At 38.8% G+C, this 19,109-nt stretch overlaps 1 protein-coding gene across 1 annotated transcript in view; it reads right to left on the bottom strand.

Annotated features, from left to right (window-relative positions):
* The window catches only part of SLC26A7 (solute carrier family 26 member 7), a 120,844-nt gene that overhangs the window by 50,169 nt on the left and 51,566 nt on the right, over positions 1–19,109 (bottom strand). Inside the window, exons 5-6 of the mRNA XM_040995162.1 lie at positions 4,876–5,028; positions 195–277 (exon numbers count right to left, since the gene is read on the bottom strand). Coding sequence (XP_040851096.1) covers positions 195–277; positions 4,876–5,028 — 236 coding nt within the window. The remainder of the gene's footprint in view (positions 1–194; positions 278–4,875; positions 5,029–19,109) is intronic.

Genomic DNA, 19,109 nt, shown 5'->3' with positions numbered 1-19,109 from the left:
TCTTTACTTCTCCTCTTCCACCCCCTGTGGAATTAATGAATTACTTTATTTTTTTTTAACACACACGTAGCGTTTGTTTCTCTCATTTCAAAGCAAATTATAATTTTACTCCATATAGGAACAAAATCTATCCTCATACAACCCCAGTTACCCTGTCATCAAAAAACAAGCAAAATGTGAAAAGTCTACATTACCCTCTTGGAATATGACCGAGTACTTCCAATCCATACGTGTTCTCCATGTTGGTACAGTAACAAGCAAATGATGCAGCAATAATCTGTAGGTTGCATTCGGAAATATAAAATGTACTTCTTATTACTGACCTCTGAAATACCTTCAGGACATTGATTTTACTTTTTTTTAATCTTTATTAATACAAAAGCTAGAAGAAACATCGTTTGTATGTCGTTTGTACCATTTTCAATAGTTATGGAGCACTTGCACAGCTTTTTAAAAATGCTTGTGGCCAGCAGACTGATGGAATTGTAACTCCTTACGAAGAGTTGTGACATTATGGGAAAAATCAGTCGGGGGGTGGAAATTTGGGGGATGGGAATCCAAGACTGTACAGAATTTTACGATAAGTTTCAAAAATAAAAATTTAAAAAAATGATTGCGGCAGGAGAGAGGATAGAGTGAGAAGTACCACCATGCTTCTAAAGCTGTATTATGCTATACATGAAATATATCCACTTTTTAGAAATAAGGTAAATTTAGATAAATATGTATTTTAAAATATTAAAACTTTAACAAAATTTTAAAAAACAAGAATTACTTCTGAGATTTAAAAATATTTTACAGTTTCAAAATCATGTCCTAGTAAAATGCCTTTTGTAATAATCTGTATTTGTGACATAATTCTTTCTAATTTTGAAAAGAAGTAAAATACAGAATATAGATGTGAGTGTGTATATGCATAAACACCAGAATTCAACCAGACAGTCCCCCAGCATAAAAGGATATTTTATAACACATCATATTTTTCCTCCATAACAGAACCTCTCAGAAGTTTGGAACATTGCCTCAATATTACTAACTTAGGCTTGGTAGTATTAAATAAGTTACAGTTGCCTTAGATATTTTTGAGTTTTGTCCCCTCCTATTCTGTGAAAAGTGTTAGTTCATGGCCCGTTGGGGCTCGATTCTTTTCAAATGACGTGTATGCAGTCAGGCTGCCTTCTCCTTGCTAGAGCAACCATCTGAACAGTGTCACCTGTCCTCCGACTGCACAGATCGACAGTGTCACCTGTCCTCCGACTGCACAGACCGACAGTGTCACCTGTCCTCCGCCTGCACAGACCGACAGTGTCACCTGTCCTCCGCCTGCACAGACCGACAGTGTCACCTGTCCTCCGCCTGCACAGACCGACAGTGTCACCTGTCCTCCGCCTGCACAGACCAACAGTGTCACCTGTCCTCTGCCTGCACAGACCAACAGTGTCATCTGTCCTCCGCCTATACAGACCTACAGTGTCACCTGTCCTCCGCCTACACAGACCAACAGTGTCACCTGTCCTCCGACTGCACAGATCAACAGTGTCACCTGTCCTCCGCCTACACAGACCAACAGTGTCACCTGTCCTCCGCCTGCACAGGCCAACAGCCTCGTTAACTGAACAGCAGTACCCAGTACTTATCCTATCTGTCATACCACCCTATGGTTTTCTTTCTGTTTTCACATTCTCCCTTCATGATTCTAATCAGTTTCACAAATACTGGAGAATTTCTCATGGTTATGGTATCAGTTTGAACTAATTATTTTATTAAAAGAGACACATCAATTAATTAAATGAAGTACAAATGTACAATATTTATGGTCATAAGAAACATGTAGCAAAATCACACTAGCAAAATAAGGAATATAAAAGCTAATGTCCAATAACATTATTTTTTATGTTTTTTTATCAGTGTAGTTCTCTGTGATGATATTTAATTGAATTTGCAAAATTGTAAAAAATACTAAATAGGTTTTAAAAAGCAAAACACTCAGCACTTGTGAAAAGACTAAAAGCAACAAAACTGCACAGATAATGCTTATTCTTTCTTTTTAAGGATTTATTTATTTTTATTGGAAAAGCAGATATACAGAGGGGAGGAAGAGACACAGAGAGGAAGATCTTCCATCCGATGGTTCACTCTCCAAGTGACCCCAATGGCTGGAGTTTAGCCAATCCCAAGCCAGGAGCCAGGAGATTCTTCTGGGTTTCCCATATGGGTGTAGGTCCCAAGGCTTAGGGCCGTCCTCAACTGCTTTCCCAGGCCACAAGCAGGGAGCTGGATGGGAAGATTAGAACCAGCTCTCATATGGTATACCAGTGCACTCAAGGCAAGAACTTTTAGCTGCTACCCTATGGTGCCAGGCATTGCTTATTTATTTATTTTTTAATATAATGACATAGTAGGGCCCAATTAGGTAGCCTGGTATCTAAAGTCTTTGTCTTGCATTTGCCAGGATCTCATATGAGCACTGGTTCGTGTCCCAGCAGCTCCACTTCCTATCCAGCTCCCTGCTTGTGGCCTGGAAAAGCGGTGTAGGACAGCCCAAGGCCTTGGAATCCTGCACCCATGTGGGAGATCCAGAGGAAGCTCTTGACTTCTGATTGGCTCAGCTCTGGTGATTGCAGCCACATGGGGAATGAATCAGCAAATGGAAGATCTTCCTCTCTGTCTCTCCTCCTCTGTGTATACCTGACTTTTCAATAAAACTAATAAATAATTTTTTAAATTAATAAAACTTTTAAATAAATAAGTAAGTAAGTAGAATGACATAGTAGTATGTTTCTTTAAAAAAAAAAAGTTATGTCTAATGATTCCAGCTATTAATTTAAAATTAACAACTTAACATATTCAGACCTCCAAGATAACTGACAAAGTTTAAACACAACAGTCATTATGACACATTTATAACATATCAGAAATTATTCTAGTCTGCAGAGAATAAATACCACAACTGTTAGACACTGGATCCCCACTGAAAAACGGAGAACATGTGATATTTAGTTTACTGTCATGGCTGATTAAGCTTGGCCATTGTATTAATGTTGTGGTGCCGTACTTCTTAACTGTATGTCTTTACCGTATTTGACTTTCTTCACCATCTGACTCACTGATTTCAATGTCATTTAAACATCTTATGAGTATATAATGATACAAAGGGGATTGTGGCCCGTGTAAGCCCAGTGCTTTGGGGAGTTCTCATCTAAAAACCCTCTTGCAATTTCAGCTTTCCTTTAGGATGGGAGTTTGGGTGGGGGGGCACGGTCCCAATCTAAACAACCTGGGTTCCCAGGAATCGTTCCCTGCCCACATGACCCCCAGCCTTATTATAGGGCAAGCCCCGCCACCCCACCAGGTGTATCTTTCAAGGGTAACTCAGGGAAGCCCAAGGGACTGTCATGGTGCTGGAGTGAGGATGCAATCGGAATACGACCACCAAGGCAGGGGGATCCGCACATATGACTATGACGTCCTCCGTGAGCAGCAGAGAGCTGCAGTGGACAGAAAAGGAACAGGTCAAAACATGGGCCTCGCTCAGGCTGCCATGCCCTGGCAGAACTCAAATGGAGTAGGGAAGTTCTGTACTCTGACCTGCCTTTCAAGGTCATCACTGAGATGTATTAGTCGAGGCAGGCAAATATAACATTCATTTCACATTTTGATTTAAGCATGTGGGTTTATATCATTATTTTTTCTTTGAATTTTACAAATATTAGGGGAAACGCTGTATTAATGACTTTTATTATAAGAATAATTCTTACTAGTTTTCCAAGAAGAAACAATTATTGTGTTATTTGTTCAGAAATTTTTCTCCCTTAGTTTTTTTCTTCCCAATTTTTAGTTTTATGAGACTGACGCATATGGCTTTCTGAGATATAATCTGTATTACTTTGTGATAAATTGGTAAATTTTATAACTATTATTATAGAAAGTAACAGTCATGTTACTCTTAACTTTTGCTGTTTGACACACACAGTCATGGAATATAGATCACCTGTTGCATGTAGCTCAACAAAATTATCAAGACTATAAAATCAGACATGGCCGATGCCTTCCTCCATTCTCAGTTCTATAGAAATGGGCCTCAACTTTTTCAAAAAATTTCCAATTTTGCAGACTTATAAATGTTCATAAACCAACACTGTTTGACCAACACAAAGATGTATGTTAATAGGAGAAATTAATCTGAAACTGCATGTCACTTCAATGTATAGCCCAAAGATCATTTTTGAAAAACGTTACAGCAACCAATAAGCTTATATACTGATTGCCTTACCATTTCGGATCAATACTTTCTAAATGAAGGGCTCCAGGTAGAGGCTTTTAATGCTTGCATTGGTTTTCCAAGTACAATAACAAAAAGTAATTTAAGGAGCTAGTCTTGGGGAAATTATAAGCATTATTTCAATAAAGCAAAACTAAGTAACACAGTATCGACAAATCTATAAATCATAAACAGCTGTTTGTAATGGACAATATTTCCATGTGTATCACATGAATGCCATAGAAACAGAAGGTGGTTTGTCCTTTTGTTACTTTATAGATCATGCCATGAGTCTCATCCTTAAAAATCTCTCCTTATGAAGATCTTAGGCTGTATGTGATCTTAGTGATATATATTTTAAAAAAAGAAAACTAAAAGCATATGAGAAATGCTGTATAAATTAAAAACAGGTCTATCTCCTTTTAAAAATTATTGACTCAAAATGTTTCCTGTTCTTACATTAATGTATAGCCACACAAATTAGCTCCACTTTAATGAGAGACAGGAGTAGCTTTGGGTTACTATAGATCGCATCCGTAGTAAGCATTTGCAGATTAGCCCAACAATTGGCAAACTCTGTATCACAGAAAGTTAAATGTTGATTTCATACTTACCAAAACTAAATCGACAGGAAGAACAATTTTAATTTTCCTTTTAAATTGCTCATTCAGCTCTTTAACAAGAACAAGTACCACAATGCTCAGTAAGGATAAGAGTAGAGCTTCCAGTCGGACAGACTTGATGTTTTCAAAGACATAGGCATAAATCTACAGTTATGGGGGGGGGAGAAAAACAAAAAACAAAATTCAGGATTATCACAGCTTATCAGTTTGGAAATCTGGCTGCAAATAAGCTCAGTGGTGTCGTATAACTCCACCTTAATGGCTGGAGGTGGCAGGGTAGAAGTAAAAGGATTGTTATGAGTTAGAACGCAGTAATCATTTGCAAGTTCAAAATCTCTTTGCCCTAGACTCTTCTGTCATACTCAGGGTCTGCGCCTTTTAGAGCGATGCAGTATCTCATGTAGTTGCATCATTAAGAGGTGTGTGGGGACTGTGGACCACTCACCTATGCCCACCACTACCGTTCCTCAAATCCCAGAAACAAATTCACATATAACCCATATGTGATGGTATGAAGAGTTGGTCAAGAAACCAGTACAGTTATCAGTCTTTAAAAGTAAATAGGCCTATTTTAATATAAAAGAGTATCAAAGAACTTGCTTTAACTAAAAAGAAGGCATAACATATTCATACAAGTCTTGGACTTGAAATATTCTGACTTGGCAAAAAACGTAGGATACATGTAAGAATAATGTCAAGGAAAAGAACAAACTAAAGCTCCTAAAATCTAAAGCTTACATTCATTCAACTAAGTCTCAATAACATTTTTCTCAGTAAATTGGAACATTAAAAGTAATCATGTAAGTATCTGATCTTCTAGCATTAAAGAGGATAGACTGAAATTTTAAATTGAATGCTAAATGGGAAAAAAATAACTAGCCAAATCCAATCTTTCCTCTACACAATTATGCACAAAGGAAAAGTCATGTGACAACACAGTAAGAATGCAACAGTGTGGCGAGGGAGCCGTCAGGCCACGGACACCTTTAACTTGGACTTTCCACTCTCCAGATCTGGAAGAAATATCCTCACGTTGCTTAAGCTTCCCAGGCTGGGTTATTTGTTAGGATGTCCTTAAAAGACTAATACGAGATTTTCATTAAGTGAAATTTCATACTTTTATTTAGTTTAGTGGTGAACCCACCAACTTGGATGCCTACCAGCTAACAGGCCCATTTCCCATGCCAGAGATCCTGAGTTCCAGTCCCGTCTGATACCATCTCCCTACTGAGAACATCTTAGGACACAGCTGAGTATGGCTTAAATAGTTGGTTGCCTGGCTCCCAATACAATGAGTTAAAGACCTGAATTACATCCCCGCTCTGCTCCGGCAGTGGCCCACTCTCAGCTATTCCAGACATTTGAAGAGCAGACCAGTGGGTGGTATATCTCTCTATCCTTCTCTTTCTCCTCGAATATGAGATAGACAGATACGGATATAGACAGATATAGATATTATAGATATAGATGTTATAAATACAGATAGACACAGGCAGAGAGAGAGAGAGAAACATGGAAATATAGTCTATTCATCTATTTGGTAGATGTTTATATTTGTGCTTATGCATATATTCTGTTTTCTTGCTTATTATAACACATCACCTGTATAAGCAAAAAGGTTTATTAATATAATTTCAATAATTATCTTCAATGCATTTCTTGTCTCTTCCCATGGATATCTAAATCAGAAATTTTGGAATTCCATTTATTTTTAAATGTATTCATTTTTATTGGCAAGACAGATCACATTGACAGAGAGACAAAGAGAAAGATTTTCCATCCATTGGTTCATTCCCCAAATGGCTACAACAGCCAGAGCTGAGCTGCTCCAAAGCCAAGAGCTTCTTTTGGGTCTCCCACACAGGTACAGGATCCCAAGGCTTTGGGCCGTCCTCGACTGCTTTCCAGGCCACAAGCAGGGAGCTGGATCGGAAGCACAACAGCCAGGATCAGAACCAGTGCCTATGTGGGATCCCAATGCATGTGAGGTGAGGATTAAATCATTGAACCGTCATGCCAGGTTCAAATCCTCATTTCTCTTTGCTCACAGCATGGTTTTGAAGTCCAGTTTAAGGTAGCAAAAACTAATTTTTACTTGAACTCACAGGACATTCCTACAGTGATCCAAACTGCTACTGCTCGCTGCTCTATTTGTCATCTTGGATATAATGAGATCATCAGCAAAATATTGTTAAAATATTACATAGGCAATAAGTTGGTAAAACATATGCAGACTGTATTTGCTTGCATCTTAAAATTCTGCTTGCTATGGCCTAATCAGAGGCTGCAGGCCATGTGTTGCAGGAATAAAGAATATACCTGGTGTGAAGCAGAGGTGTCAGCCTATACAAGCCTAAATATACTCCATTGGACATTGCCATGGACTTTATAGTAACTTCAAAGCAAGAAAAAACTCAGTGAAAAATGCAGCCTCGCTGGATTAAAGGATCAGAGCAATGTTGGTGATCCAGAATGTACTTGGCTCATAGAGTTAAAACAAGTCATGGAGAAACTGTACTTGTTATGTAATCAGTTGTATTAAGTAATTAGTGAATAAACATTACCACTAGCTATTCATGATATGCTATTTTATTCCATATTACTTGGGAAGAAATTAGCTACTATAACAGTGTGATTATCTAAGATGCAAGTGATACAGCTCTCTGTATGCTGCGGATGATAACGGTTCATAATATTTCTGCAGCCAGTGAAGAAACAAAGTCCATTTCTTAGAGCTACACATTACTTAAAGTCCTGGATAAAACATTCAAACTGCTATTCAGTCAAATATAGCCTACAGAAGATAATGACGCCGGGAATATCAAGAAAATTTGCCAAAATGCACAGCTTTCTCTTGTTTTGCCATGATTTGAACATAAAATCACTGATAGTATTGAGATGCTTTATTGGGAAAAAGTTCAACATCTAAATGTCTTAAAATATTCAGAGGACTATTATTCTTTTCCCAAGGAATTAAAAATTTGCGATGACGGTATCTATATAGGGAGGAAATAAGCAAAACTCCCAAACAAATTTTCTGATGATGTGCATTTCAAAAGCATGTGCTTGCAGTAATCACCATGACTACTCTGGAATGAAAAGAATGAGAAGAAAAGAACCCATGGTTTTACTGCCTGTTTGGGTTAACCTCTGGTTCGTCAAGCAAAGCACATCCTTAAGATGCTCCAGGACAACATGGATTGGGGGAAGCGGAGGCTGGTGAGGAGTGTCATTCTACAATTGTCATGTGAAGTTGCAAGCTAAACCAAGATTATAAAAAATAGGTGGCATATGCAGAGAGAGAAGGCAATAAGGCTCCACACACAAGCACCCTTTCTTCTGTGCTTTCCTAATAGAATTCTAGGCATTCCAAGAACACACAAAATCTCTCGATTTTAATATAATCCAGTCATCTTGAGAATGCACAATACAGTCCATCAGATAAAAATTCCTACTCAATGTCATCTTTTGTTTCCCAGATATCAGAGAGGCAAAGCTAATTTGATATCTGCATTGATAAGAAAGGTATTTTATTAAAAATGACCAATCTGTTTGATAGTGTTGTTCATCAATTTTCAGACTGTTATTCCAGTTCTTTCAACTGATGCTTTTTATAACTTAGCACATAATGAAAAACATAAGGCAGGCATTCTAGCACATAGGATAAACCACCCCTTGTGATAATAGCACCCCACATGGGATAAGTGGTTGAGTCCTCAGTGCTCCACTTCCAATCCAGCTTTTTGCTAATGCACCTGGAAAAGCATCAGATGAAGGCCGAAGTACTTAGATCCCTGCCAACTTCTGAGGAGACACGGAACAAGTTGTTGTCTCCAGCTTCAGCCTGGCTTGTCATTTGCTATTGTGGCCATTTGGGAAATGAACTAAAGGTAGCTCACCTCTCTCTCTCTCTCTCTCCTTTTGGCCCTATGCCTTTCAAATAAATAAATAAATGAATGAATATATTTGAAAAAATATCACATGTAGACACACCTGTTGAGATGTCCAAGGAATTAAAATAATCCATTCTGAGTATCTGTATACAAATATAAAAGTATCTGAAGCAATAACTAGAGCTTATACACATATACACTCATACAAATGGAAAACATAAAGTGCTTTTGTTTCTAATTCAGCCATTGCTTATGAATATGGTTTATTCCACTGACAGAGTCTCAGCTTCTAGAATTTTGTCTAGAAAAAGTTGGAGTTCAACAAATGTTATTGAATAGGTGAACACCTTCATCTAGCAGTTATAAATTAATCTATAAATAGATTTTACAGCTAATAAACATGATGGCAAGGAGAGGCAAGACCAAGACTCTTTTCTCACTAGCTATACTTGGCTTATAACATAATATGGGGATTAGTAGTTATCACACATTCACTCACTTAATTTGTTCATTAAATTTTTAGTAATTTGAGATGAATATTGAGATTACTACTGAAGTAAATATCAAGTAATATAATTTTAAAGTCAATTTGATCTGAAATCAAACTTAGAATTAATTATGTAAGAACAAAGAAAAATTAAAAGCTAAAAATGTACACAGCATTTAGTTAAAAAAAAAAAACAAAACTTGTCAATGGAGCAAGGCTATGACCAATCATTTCTCACTGTGCTACGGTTACTGAAGTTCTAAACAAGACTTAGTATGGAAATACATGTGTAGGAAAAATATTCTAAAGCATGGCTACTCTAATAGGCTTCATAATATAAAGAGAAAGACCTTATATATTTAGAGAATAATAAGTTTCAAAATTTAAATGGACTTTCTGCTCAGTTCTCTGCCAGAAAGATCAATTAAAATATCTTTCCCCATCATTCTGGGTGTGCTAAATTTTGTTGCAATGTAACTGTACCTGTATCTGAAATATATTTTAACATTCAATAATATAATGGCATCTTTAATTGAACTACTTTAAAGTGACCACAAAAAGCATCCAAATACTTATTTGTATGTCAAAGCGAACATGTAAGTCTTCATATTATTTGTCATTCCTGTGTTAGCTTTGAACTGAGAAACTGTCATAAGTTTCTGTTCTTACAGAAAAGCAACAGTCAACAAAACTAGCAGCTTTTAATAAATCTGTCAGCATGCTTATTTGATAAGAAGTACACACTAATAATCTGCAATCTATGAATCTCAGTTCCAAATAAATGACTTCAGGTTGTCATCAACCATGGGGCCAGTTACATTAAACAAGATGGTGAATAGATGCTTGCTATCATATACACTAACTTTGTCTGGAATAGGCACTTGGCATACACTGAGTACTGTGATATGTCTAAAAATTTGGACGTTTTTCTGTTTCCTAGAAGAGCATCTTCTAAATAACACAAAGGGGTAACAGTGAATAAGCCATTTTACTATTTGGAATTACCAAAAAATCATTCATTGAATAAAGTTTATTATACAACCCACCTATCTGCATATAAAAATATTTTATCAATGAAATGAATTCACCCTGTCTCTCCTCACCTTGAATGGAGAGAAGTTCTCATATTTTTCCTACATAGGCAGATAATACAAGGAAAGATTCTAAATGAAAGAATGGGTGAGCTATTTAAATTACTTATTTGCTAGAAGAGGTAGGAAATTAATATTTTTGCAAACACTATGCTGACCATCTTATATACAATAGCTCATTTAATTTCTCAGTCATTATAAGATCAGCATTATCACTTCCATTTAATGCATGAAGGAAAGATGGTCTGGAGAGATGCAGTAAGCTCCTTAAGTTCACACCAAAATTCAAGCAATCTATCATCTTCTATACCTACAATGTCAGGATACATTTAAATGTCAGAATAATGGAGTTATGACTGTTAATGAAGGACTTTACTGTTGTAATGATATAGGGGATATCTGTGTGTTAGAGAGAGTGAGGTCTTGGTGAGGTAGGGAAAGAAACTACCACAGTCTAATGAGCTATGTCATAACATAATAAAATAAATAAATTTAATTTAAAACTTAAAAAAGAATACTCTCCACAGCATTCCATCACTGGGTCTCTCTCATCTGCCCAGACTCTACTTGCCAGTCATATGTGGAGGACAGAATTCTCTGACCTTTATGTAAGTGGTCCTCATTCCCTTAACTCAATCACATTGCCTACCTTGACTCTTCCCTGTTTCCTTCATTAATGCTATCTCAGATTCTCTTGTTCACCAACAGGTTTTCTTTTTCCTTCAACATATATCTGATCTTCCTTAGTATCTCAATACAATTTTCTGGGAACAAGGATGTGTTTGCCTTACTTCTCAGCTGCATCCTCAGTGCCTGGGAGATCAATAAATATTTGTGGAATCAGTCCTTCTAGTGGTTCTGTAAACCAGGATGCATGGCTACCTCTTCCATTTGTATGTAGCTTTTAAGATCTCCCCAGATGATTCTGTTGAACATTTCTGATTTTTTTAGCTTCATATTTGGTCCAAGTTTCTCTCTGCTGCAGGCTCTGGGTTTAATACTTGAAGGCACTCTTCACATCTTTAGAGCTTTTAAACACAAGCCATACTGCCACAATATTTGCCTCTCTCTTCCACCCTGCTTTTAAATTGATTGTACTTGAATCTAACCTCCAAACAGATCTATCTTCCTGCTCAGGAATCACTCCCACCACAACCCCAGCCAACTCCACCCTTGCCACACTGATGCGTACATATGTTGTCCACATTTATAAGAATTTAATGTCTCATGTCAACTTTAGCTACAGATGATTACATCATTAAACTTCTTGGAGTGGCATTGATACTATATGTCTCCCAAAAATATTAAACACAATCCCAGAGGCCTTTTCATCGTACAAAAATTTTTAAAAAAGAATGGTGGGTGGACCGTGTTTTATTGGTTCATATATTATCATATGCAAATTTCTGATCAATAACTCTATCTCACACTGAGAATAAATCCATTCACTATTGCTTCAAAGAATACATTCAATCTAAGCTGAAATGTGATCTAGAAGGAGCATGGTGGGTTAAACAGATGAAAACTATATGTGTACACAAAGCTCAGTTGGACCAAGCATACCAAGGTCAGGTTGCATTCTGCCATTCCCTGTTAAGGCAAAAAAAAAAAAAAAAAAGTTTAATTTGAATCACGTGAACACTGAAATTTGTGCTGGCAAATTTTTCAGTGTATTGTGGGACCTGGAAAAAGCTTACTCCAAGATTTTGAGTTACAAAAGTATTTGCTCTCTGATTTAGAATTTTGCAGAATAACATTTGTTACAAATTCTCATATAATTGTTCCATATCTAAAATAAACTTGTTACATTTTCCATCCTGTGCATTACTGATGGACTGAAGCTGTGGATGAACTTTCTCTCCCCTTCAATTTGTTCTGCTTATTTCTCAGGATGAATCATAATGTACAATAGCAACGGCATAATATCTGCAGAGAAAATACAGGCTTTTGTGAACCACCCCTGTTCTTGATTCTGAAATTCCATCGGATCTGTGTCTTCAACGTGGATTTGTTCTCCACATACAAACCTCATTTGTACACACTTAATTGTGATCTCATCCTCTGTAAGAGAAAATGCTTCACTGGTCCTGATGTCCTGATGCTTCAGTCCCACTTTTATTAGCATTCTTGGTGCCTCCCTGTAGTCTCAACTAGAAAAGTGTGTTGCTTTTCCTTCAGCAGCGAGAGGTGGAGAGAAGACAGAAAAGAAACTTCTCCGTGTCTGAAATTGCCTACTTTTAAGAAAGGAAATAAAACTGTTCAAGCAGCATAGTGGTATCTCTTGCCAAGCTTGACTCTCGCTCTTGCATTTAACGTGGGGAGCTGTGCAGAACGCTTAGGGGTAGTACTCACACAAAACCACACCAGATATATCATTGCTGTGCCTCTGGCACCATCTCAAAGGAATCCACATGTGCTAATAGGAACCAGGAATTTTTTATGATTTATGTTGTACCTTCTGGGAAACATTCTTCCTAATGAGAAACTTCATCATTTTCCAATTATTGTTAAAGCATTTTTTTCTTCTAAAGAATCAAGTCTTCCCTTCCTATCTGTATAGGTCAAATATTTGAACCTGAAGAACAACCAAACAGGAAGGTAGACATGATTATATGGGGATGTCAAGATGGAAATGACTTTCATAACAATATTCTTTTTAGATTATTCATAAATCTGCTGCAGTACTTTATAGAATCTGATTATTGAAATTATAACTTCTGCTGGAATCTGAATCGAATAGATTGAAATTTATGTAAATAAAAACAAGCTAGAATGCAATATTTCTGAAGTTCTCTTCGGTAGTCATCATCAAGAGCAGAGACAACTCATTTCTGAAGTTTTTAAAATGTTCAAGTTATCTTTATTTTTAAGTGGTAAAGGCATTTATATCTTTCGTTTTTTGTGTAAGAAAACTAGTATTGTCTGTTGTTCAAAGTATTGTTTTTTAAATCTGTGAGTTTGTCTTATTCAAATATATATTACTAGTAAGAAGGACAAGAGCATCCAGTGTCCAGGAATTTCATTTTGGAAATGTGCAGTGACTGATTTATAGAGCAGGCAACTAGAAGCTGATGGTCCTAGGCATTTGCTCAGACCACGTCTGGAACTATGACATGATTCTGGACTTCTCCAGTTCTAAATTCCCTTACATTATTGTCCATTTCTAACAGACAGAGAAAAAATATAAAAAAAACCACTGGCCAATGACTGTCTACCTCTTTGTATGGAATCTACTACCACCACCACAGCTAAATTTAACTCAGAGGGAAAAAAAAAAACTGATTTCTACTCAGTATATAAGTGAAGTAATTATTATTTATTGCATTATTCAAAGCTAATTAAGAAATCATTCGAATATTAAAAATGCTGGAAGTATTTTTATAAACTTATAAGAACAAAGGAGAGGGCCCAGTGCTATAGCGTAATGATTAAGGTCCTCGCCTTGAATGTGTTGGGATTCCATATGCGTGCCAGTTCTAATCCCGGCAGCCCTGCTTCCCATCCAGCTCCTTGCTTGTGGCCTGGGAAAGCAGTCGAGGACAGCCCAAATCCTTGGGACCCTGCATCCACGTGGGAGACCTGGAAAGAAGTTTCTGGCTCCTGGCTTTGGATCGGTGCAGCATCGACCGTTGCGGCCACTTGGGGAGTGAATCATCGGACGGAAGATCTTCCTCTCTGTCTCTCCTCCTCTCTGTACATCTGCCCTTCTAATAAATAAGTCTTTAAGAAAAAAAAAAAAAAGAACAGAGAACATATTTATATGTAAAGGAATTGAGGAAGGGTGATTGATAGGATAAATTAAAGTTGATTATATCCACTCATTTCTGTTGTTTGACAGGATCATAAAAGTTATTGAAAGAGTTATAAACATTCCCTTTGCATTTACAGACCCCAGAATTTTTGGTGGCAGTTAAAATTCTAAGGGAAGACCTTCCGAATGATAGAACATTTCTTTTTTTTTTTTTTTTAAGATTTTTATTTTGGGCCCAGCGCGGTGGCGCAAGTGGTTAAAGGTCCTCGCCTTGCACGCCCGGGATCCCATATGGGCGCCGGTTCTAATCCCGGCAGCCCCGCTTCCCTTCCAGCTCCCTGCCTGTGGCCTGGGAAAGCAGTCGAGGACAGCCCAGAGCTTTGGGAACCTGCACCCGCGTGGGAGACCCGGAAGAGGCTCCTGGCTTCGGATCGGCATAGTATCGGCCCGTTGCGCTCACTTGGGGAGTGAATCATCGGACGGAAGATCTTCCTCTCTGTCTCTCCTCTCTGTATATCTGCCTTTCCAACGACAAAATAATAAAAATAAATCTTAAAAAAAAAAAGATTTTTATTTTATTTTATTTTATTTTTTAAAGATTTATTTTTATTATTTTGTTATTGGAAAGGCGGATGTACCGAGAGGAGAGACAGAGAGGAAGATCTTCCGTCCGATGATTCACTCCCCAAGTGAGCGCAACGGGTTGATACTACGCAGATCCAAAGCCAGGAGCCTCTTCCGGGTCTCCCACGCAGGTGCAGGTTCCCAAAGCTTTGGGCCATCCTCGACTGCTTTCCCGGGCCACAGGCAGGGAGCCGGAAGGGAAGCAGGGCTGCCGGGATTAGAACCGGCGCCCATATTATTGGAAAGGCGGATATACAGAGACGAAGATCTTCCATCCAATGATTCACTCCCCAAGTGAGCACAAAGGTCGATGCTATGCCGATCCAAAGCCAGGAGCCAGGAGCCAGGAGCTTGTTCCGGGTCTCCCACGCGGGTGCAGGGTCCCAAAGCTTTGGGCCGTCCTCGACTGCTTTCCCGGGCCACAGGCAGGGAGTCGGAAGGGAAGTGGAGCTGCTGGGATTAGAACTGGCGCCCATATGGGATCCCGGGCGTGCAAGGCGAGGACCTTAACCACTTGCGCCACCGCGCCAGGCCTGATAGAACACTTCTGAAGAACTCATCCTTGAGGAACTTAATTCATGACTTTCATCTAAAAGAGACAGTGTCCCACCACATGAGCCCAGCTAGTACGTGCTTCTCAAGCAAGATACAAAAATGGTACAGGTATTACACCAAGCTCAGCCCTCAACTCTGCTGTAGATTTATTCTAGAGGACACCACTGACTATTGTATAGTCATTCAAATGCCCCCCAAGAAAAGTTCCACACAGGCAGACCTGAGAATCCATCGCTACCTGAACTCATGCAGATTGCTTCCTAAGAAGTCCCACTGGGGCTAGGACATCTGCAAAATGGATGGACAATAGTGAAAGTCCCAGCCAAGACTACTGGAGTTGTAACTAGCTCACAGAGTAATTCCCAATGATCAATTGTTCTTCCAAGAAATATCAGTAACATGCTTATTACATCTTATCAGTCTGGGGAGCTTTCAAAAATAACAGTGATGGAAATCCATAGCCATAGTGAAAGAGCCAAACAATTCCCTCCCTGCTTTTACCTGACAGCTCAATGCTAAGCCGAGATTTGCTCCTTCAGCTACCAGCTGTGATTTCAGTTCTCATCATGCAAGTCTTATCTAAACTACACCACAGCATGTTTTCCAAATGTCCCCATCTCACCCATCCATGCTGCATGATTTATTTCTCAATCAAATGTTGACATTGTGATGTTAGCATTCATTCTGACATCCTGGCAAGCATCAAAGCACTGTCCCTGTCTGGCAGTGATGTGAAGGTCTGTGACAATGAAGGCTAGGAGCCACTTCTCTTCATTTTCATCAGCACAAAGCACAGCAAAGTATTCCATTGAGCAGCATAGATTTAAAATCAGTAGTCTGAAGGTTCCTAAATCTGTTTCTGCGTCAATATGAATTCATGTAAAAGACCTCCGATTGCCCCATTGGTGTCTGCCTCACAAAAATCAAGATAAAGCAGCTTGCACTTTGCCTAACAACTAAATAAAGCAGAAAGTAAAAATCACACACACACACGCACACATACACACACAATCCTACTGATGTATGATTTTATTGGCATTGTCATCAGAGAAGCCAAAAGACCAGCATCATTCCCACATCAAGTGACCATGATTTTTTAACCCAGTTGTGAAAATAAAGACAACTGTATGTACAGACGTCAAAAGACCAATCTGTAACCTGCAGGCATTTCTTTAACCGTGTCTGCAGGTCAAAACAGAAGCTATCACTGCTTTGATTCTGTTGTATAAACCTGGTGTCAAGAAAGTCTTAACTCTTGCCAGACAGCTTAAAACTACTTTGGTCTGCGTTTGTTTGAGACGGAACTTGGGATTACATTGCTTCTGAGGCCCATTTCCAGTGTTCTTTTTGGGTTTTAAACTTTCTTGCAATGAGTGAACTCTTGAGCTGGAAATTACCTAAGTAACAAAAATTCAGAACCAGCTTCCAGCTATTTTGGCAATTACTATCTTCACTAATTACCAACCAATCACACACACACACACACACACACACACACACACACACACACACACACAATCTGTTCACATTCCAAACTGGCAATTTAAGAAATAATGATCCAAATAGTAGTAGGTAAAACTTTTCAGATTGAAATTTGGTAAAACATTACATGCTGTGATTCAATAATCCCATTACAAGGAATTTAGCCAATGAAATAATCAGCAACTCAACAATAACATACAAATGAAGAGGCTACTCATGAGTGCAAGGCATAGAAAAGAAACACTAGAAACCAGCTCAAAACCAGGAGTTAGATTAGAAAATCCTCATCCATGACTTAAGCTATCATTCGGCCACTACCACTCAATAATTCTCATTATAAAACACTGATGTTGTTTGGTACACAGCAAGGCATAAAGTTATGTGAAATAAAATTTGGTTTCATCAAGTTAATATGACTTTCTATTTTGATAAAATCCCCATAAGATGTGAGTTCCTAAGCAACATAGATTGCAAATCAACTTGCAAAAGAAACCTGGAACATTGGAATACAGTTAAAAATCATGGCAAAACAGGCCAGTCGCTTCCTTTTCATGTTCAGGTTTACTTTTCTTGTGATTGTTTTAAGTGAATACTTGAAATGTTTTGAAATTGCTTTTATTTATTTGAAAAACAGAACAAGACTAATGGAAAAAGTGTGTGCGTGTGAGAGAGAGATAGACACAGAATCTTCCATCTGCTGGTTTACTCCTCACATGCCCATAAGAGCTTGGAGTGAGTCAGGCTGAAATCAGGAACCAGGAACCCCAACCAGGTTTTCTATGTAAGTGTGGGACCCAAGACCTTCAGTCATCCGCCACTGCCCAGGGTACGCAGTAACAGAAAGCTGGATTGGAAATAGAGGCAGTATTCAATCCCAGACGCTCCAATAGGGATGCCAGCTTTCTAACGCCTTGTACAACTCTCATCCTTTCGAGTAGTGTTCCCTCAAATCATTATCTGAAACTGAAACTGCAGCTACCAATTTGGATCATATCGTTGTTTCAATCCATACCAGGGTCCACATGAAGAAATTTGATAGGGTCTACTATCAACAGGCCGCAATGATGACTTCTATTAAAAGTTGGCGTCTTTTCTTTCTTTCTTTTTTTTCTTTCTTTCTTTCCTTCTTTCTTCCTTTCTTTCTTTCCTTCTCCCTTCCTTCCTTCCTTCCCTCCTTCCTTCCTTCTTTCCTTCCTTCCTTTCTTTTTCTTTCTTTCTTTCTTTCTTACTTTCTCCCTTCCTTTCTTTCTTTCTCTTTCTTTCTTTCCTTCTTTCTTTCTTTCTCTCCTTCTTTCTTTCTTTCCTTCTTTCTTTCTTTCTTTTCTTCTTTCTTTTCTTTTCTTCTTTCTTCTCCTTTACCTGAGGGAGGGCCAGGGCACATGAGCTGGCACATGGACACCCGGGCTGTCTGGAAAACAGCATAGCGATTGACCTGCACTGTACAGGCTAGGATCTCTGAGGTGGGGGAGACTAGGGCTTGAGTCCCCCAAATTGGGGTGGTTACTGGGACTTCCTGATCACCTAGCCCAGCTAAGAGAGGGCCTTTGCCAGTGTGTTGCTGTCTGTGCCTGCTCTGTGTTCCGGATGCCAGTCACCGGAGCCTTCCAGGAACTCTTGCCCTTATAAGAACTGCTCTTAATCTTAGCAATAGCTTTTGGCATCACCAAGCGTTCCATGCTTTCATGTCCTGATGGTTTCAGGTGGCTCTAGATGTGCAGTCTCAGGGAGGAAAGCCTGAGTGTTTACCCTGACCTTAGTGCACACGATGGATGTTGCATCACCTCCTTTGCAAATACCTGTGCAAGAGGAGAGGGACATACCCAGTTGCACATGAAAGATAAGTCCGTGTACCCTAGTGAACCTGTCAAAACTCTCAAACACCTCTTCAAAAGATAAAAAGAAAGGCTGGCACAGTGGTTGAGCAGACTAATTCTCTACATGCAAGCACTGGAATTCCATAAGGTCACTAATTTGTCTCCCAGCTGCTCCAATTTTCATCCAGCTCCCTGCTTGTGGCCTGGGAAACATTAGAGGATGGCCCAGCACTTTGCGACCCTGCACCCATGTGGGCGAGCCAAGGAGAGCTCCTGGTTCCTGGCTTTGGACCTGATTAACCCCAGCCATTGCAACCATGTAAGGAGTAAACCAGTAGACAGAAGCTCTCTCTCTGTGTCTCTCCTTCTCTCTGCCAATCTGCCTTTCGAATAAATAGTAAATAAATCATAAAATCAATAAAAATCATCAAAAAACTGAAAATATAAGCCTACCCTTTGTCTCCCTATATAAAAGCTGCTGCAGATCAAGGCAGACATGTTTTACTGACCCCTCCTTTTGATCTGCTA

The sequence above is a fragment of the Ochotona curzoniae genome, unplaced genomic scaffold, assembly GCF_017591425.1.
Source record: "Ochotona curzoniae isolate NIBS_2020 unplaced genomic scaffold, NIBS_Ocur_1.0 contig_1071, whole genome shotgun sequence".
Lineage (NCBI taxonomy): Eukaryota > Metazoa > Chordata > Mammalia > Lagomorpha > Ochotonidae > Ochotona > Ochotona curzoniae.
This window is presented reverse-complemented; position numbering and strand designations above follow the sequence as displayed.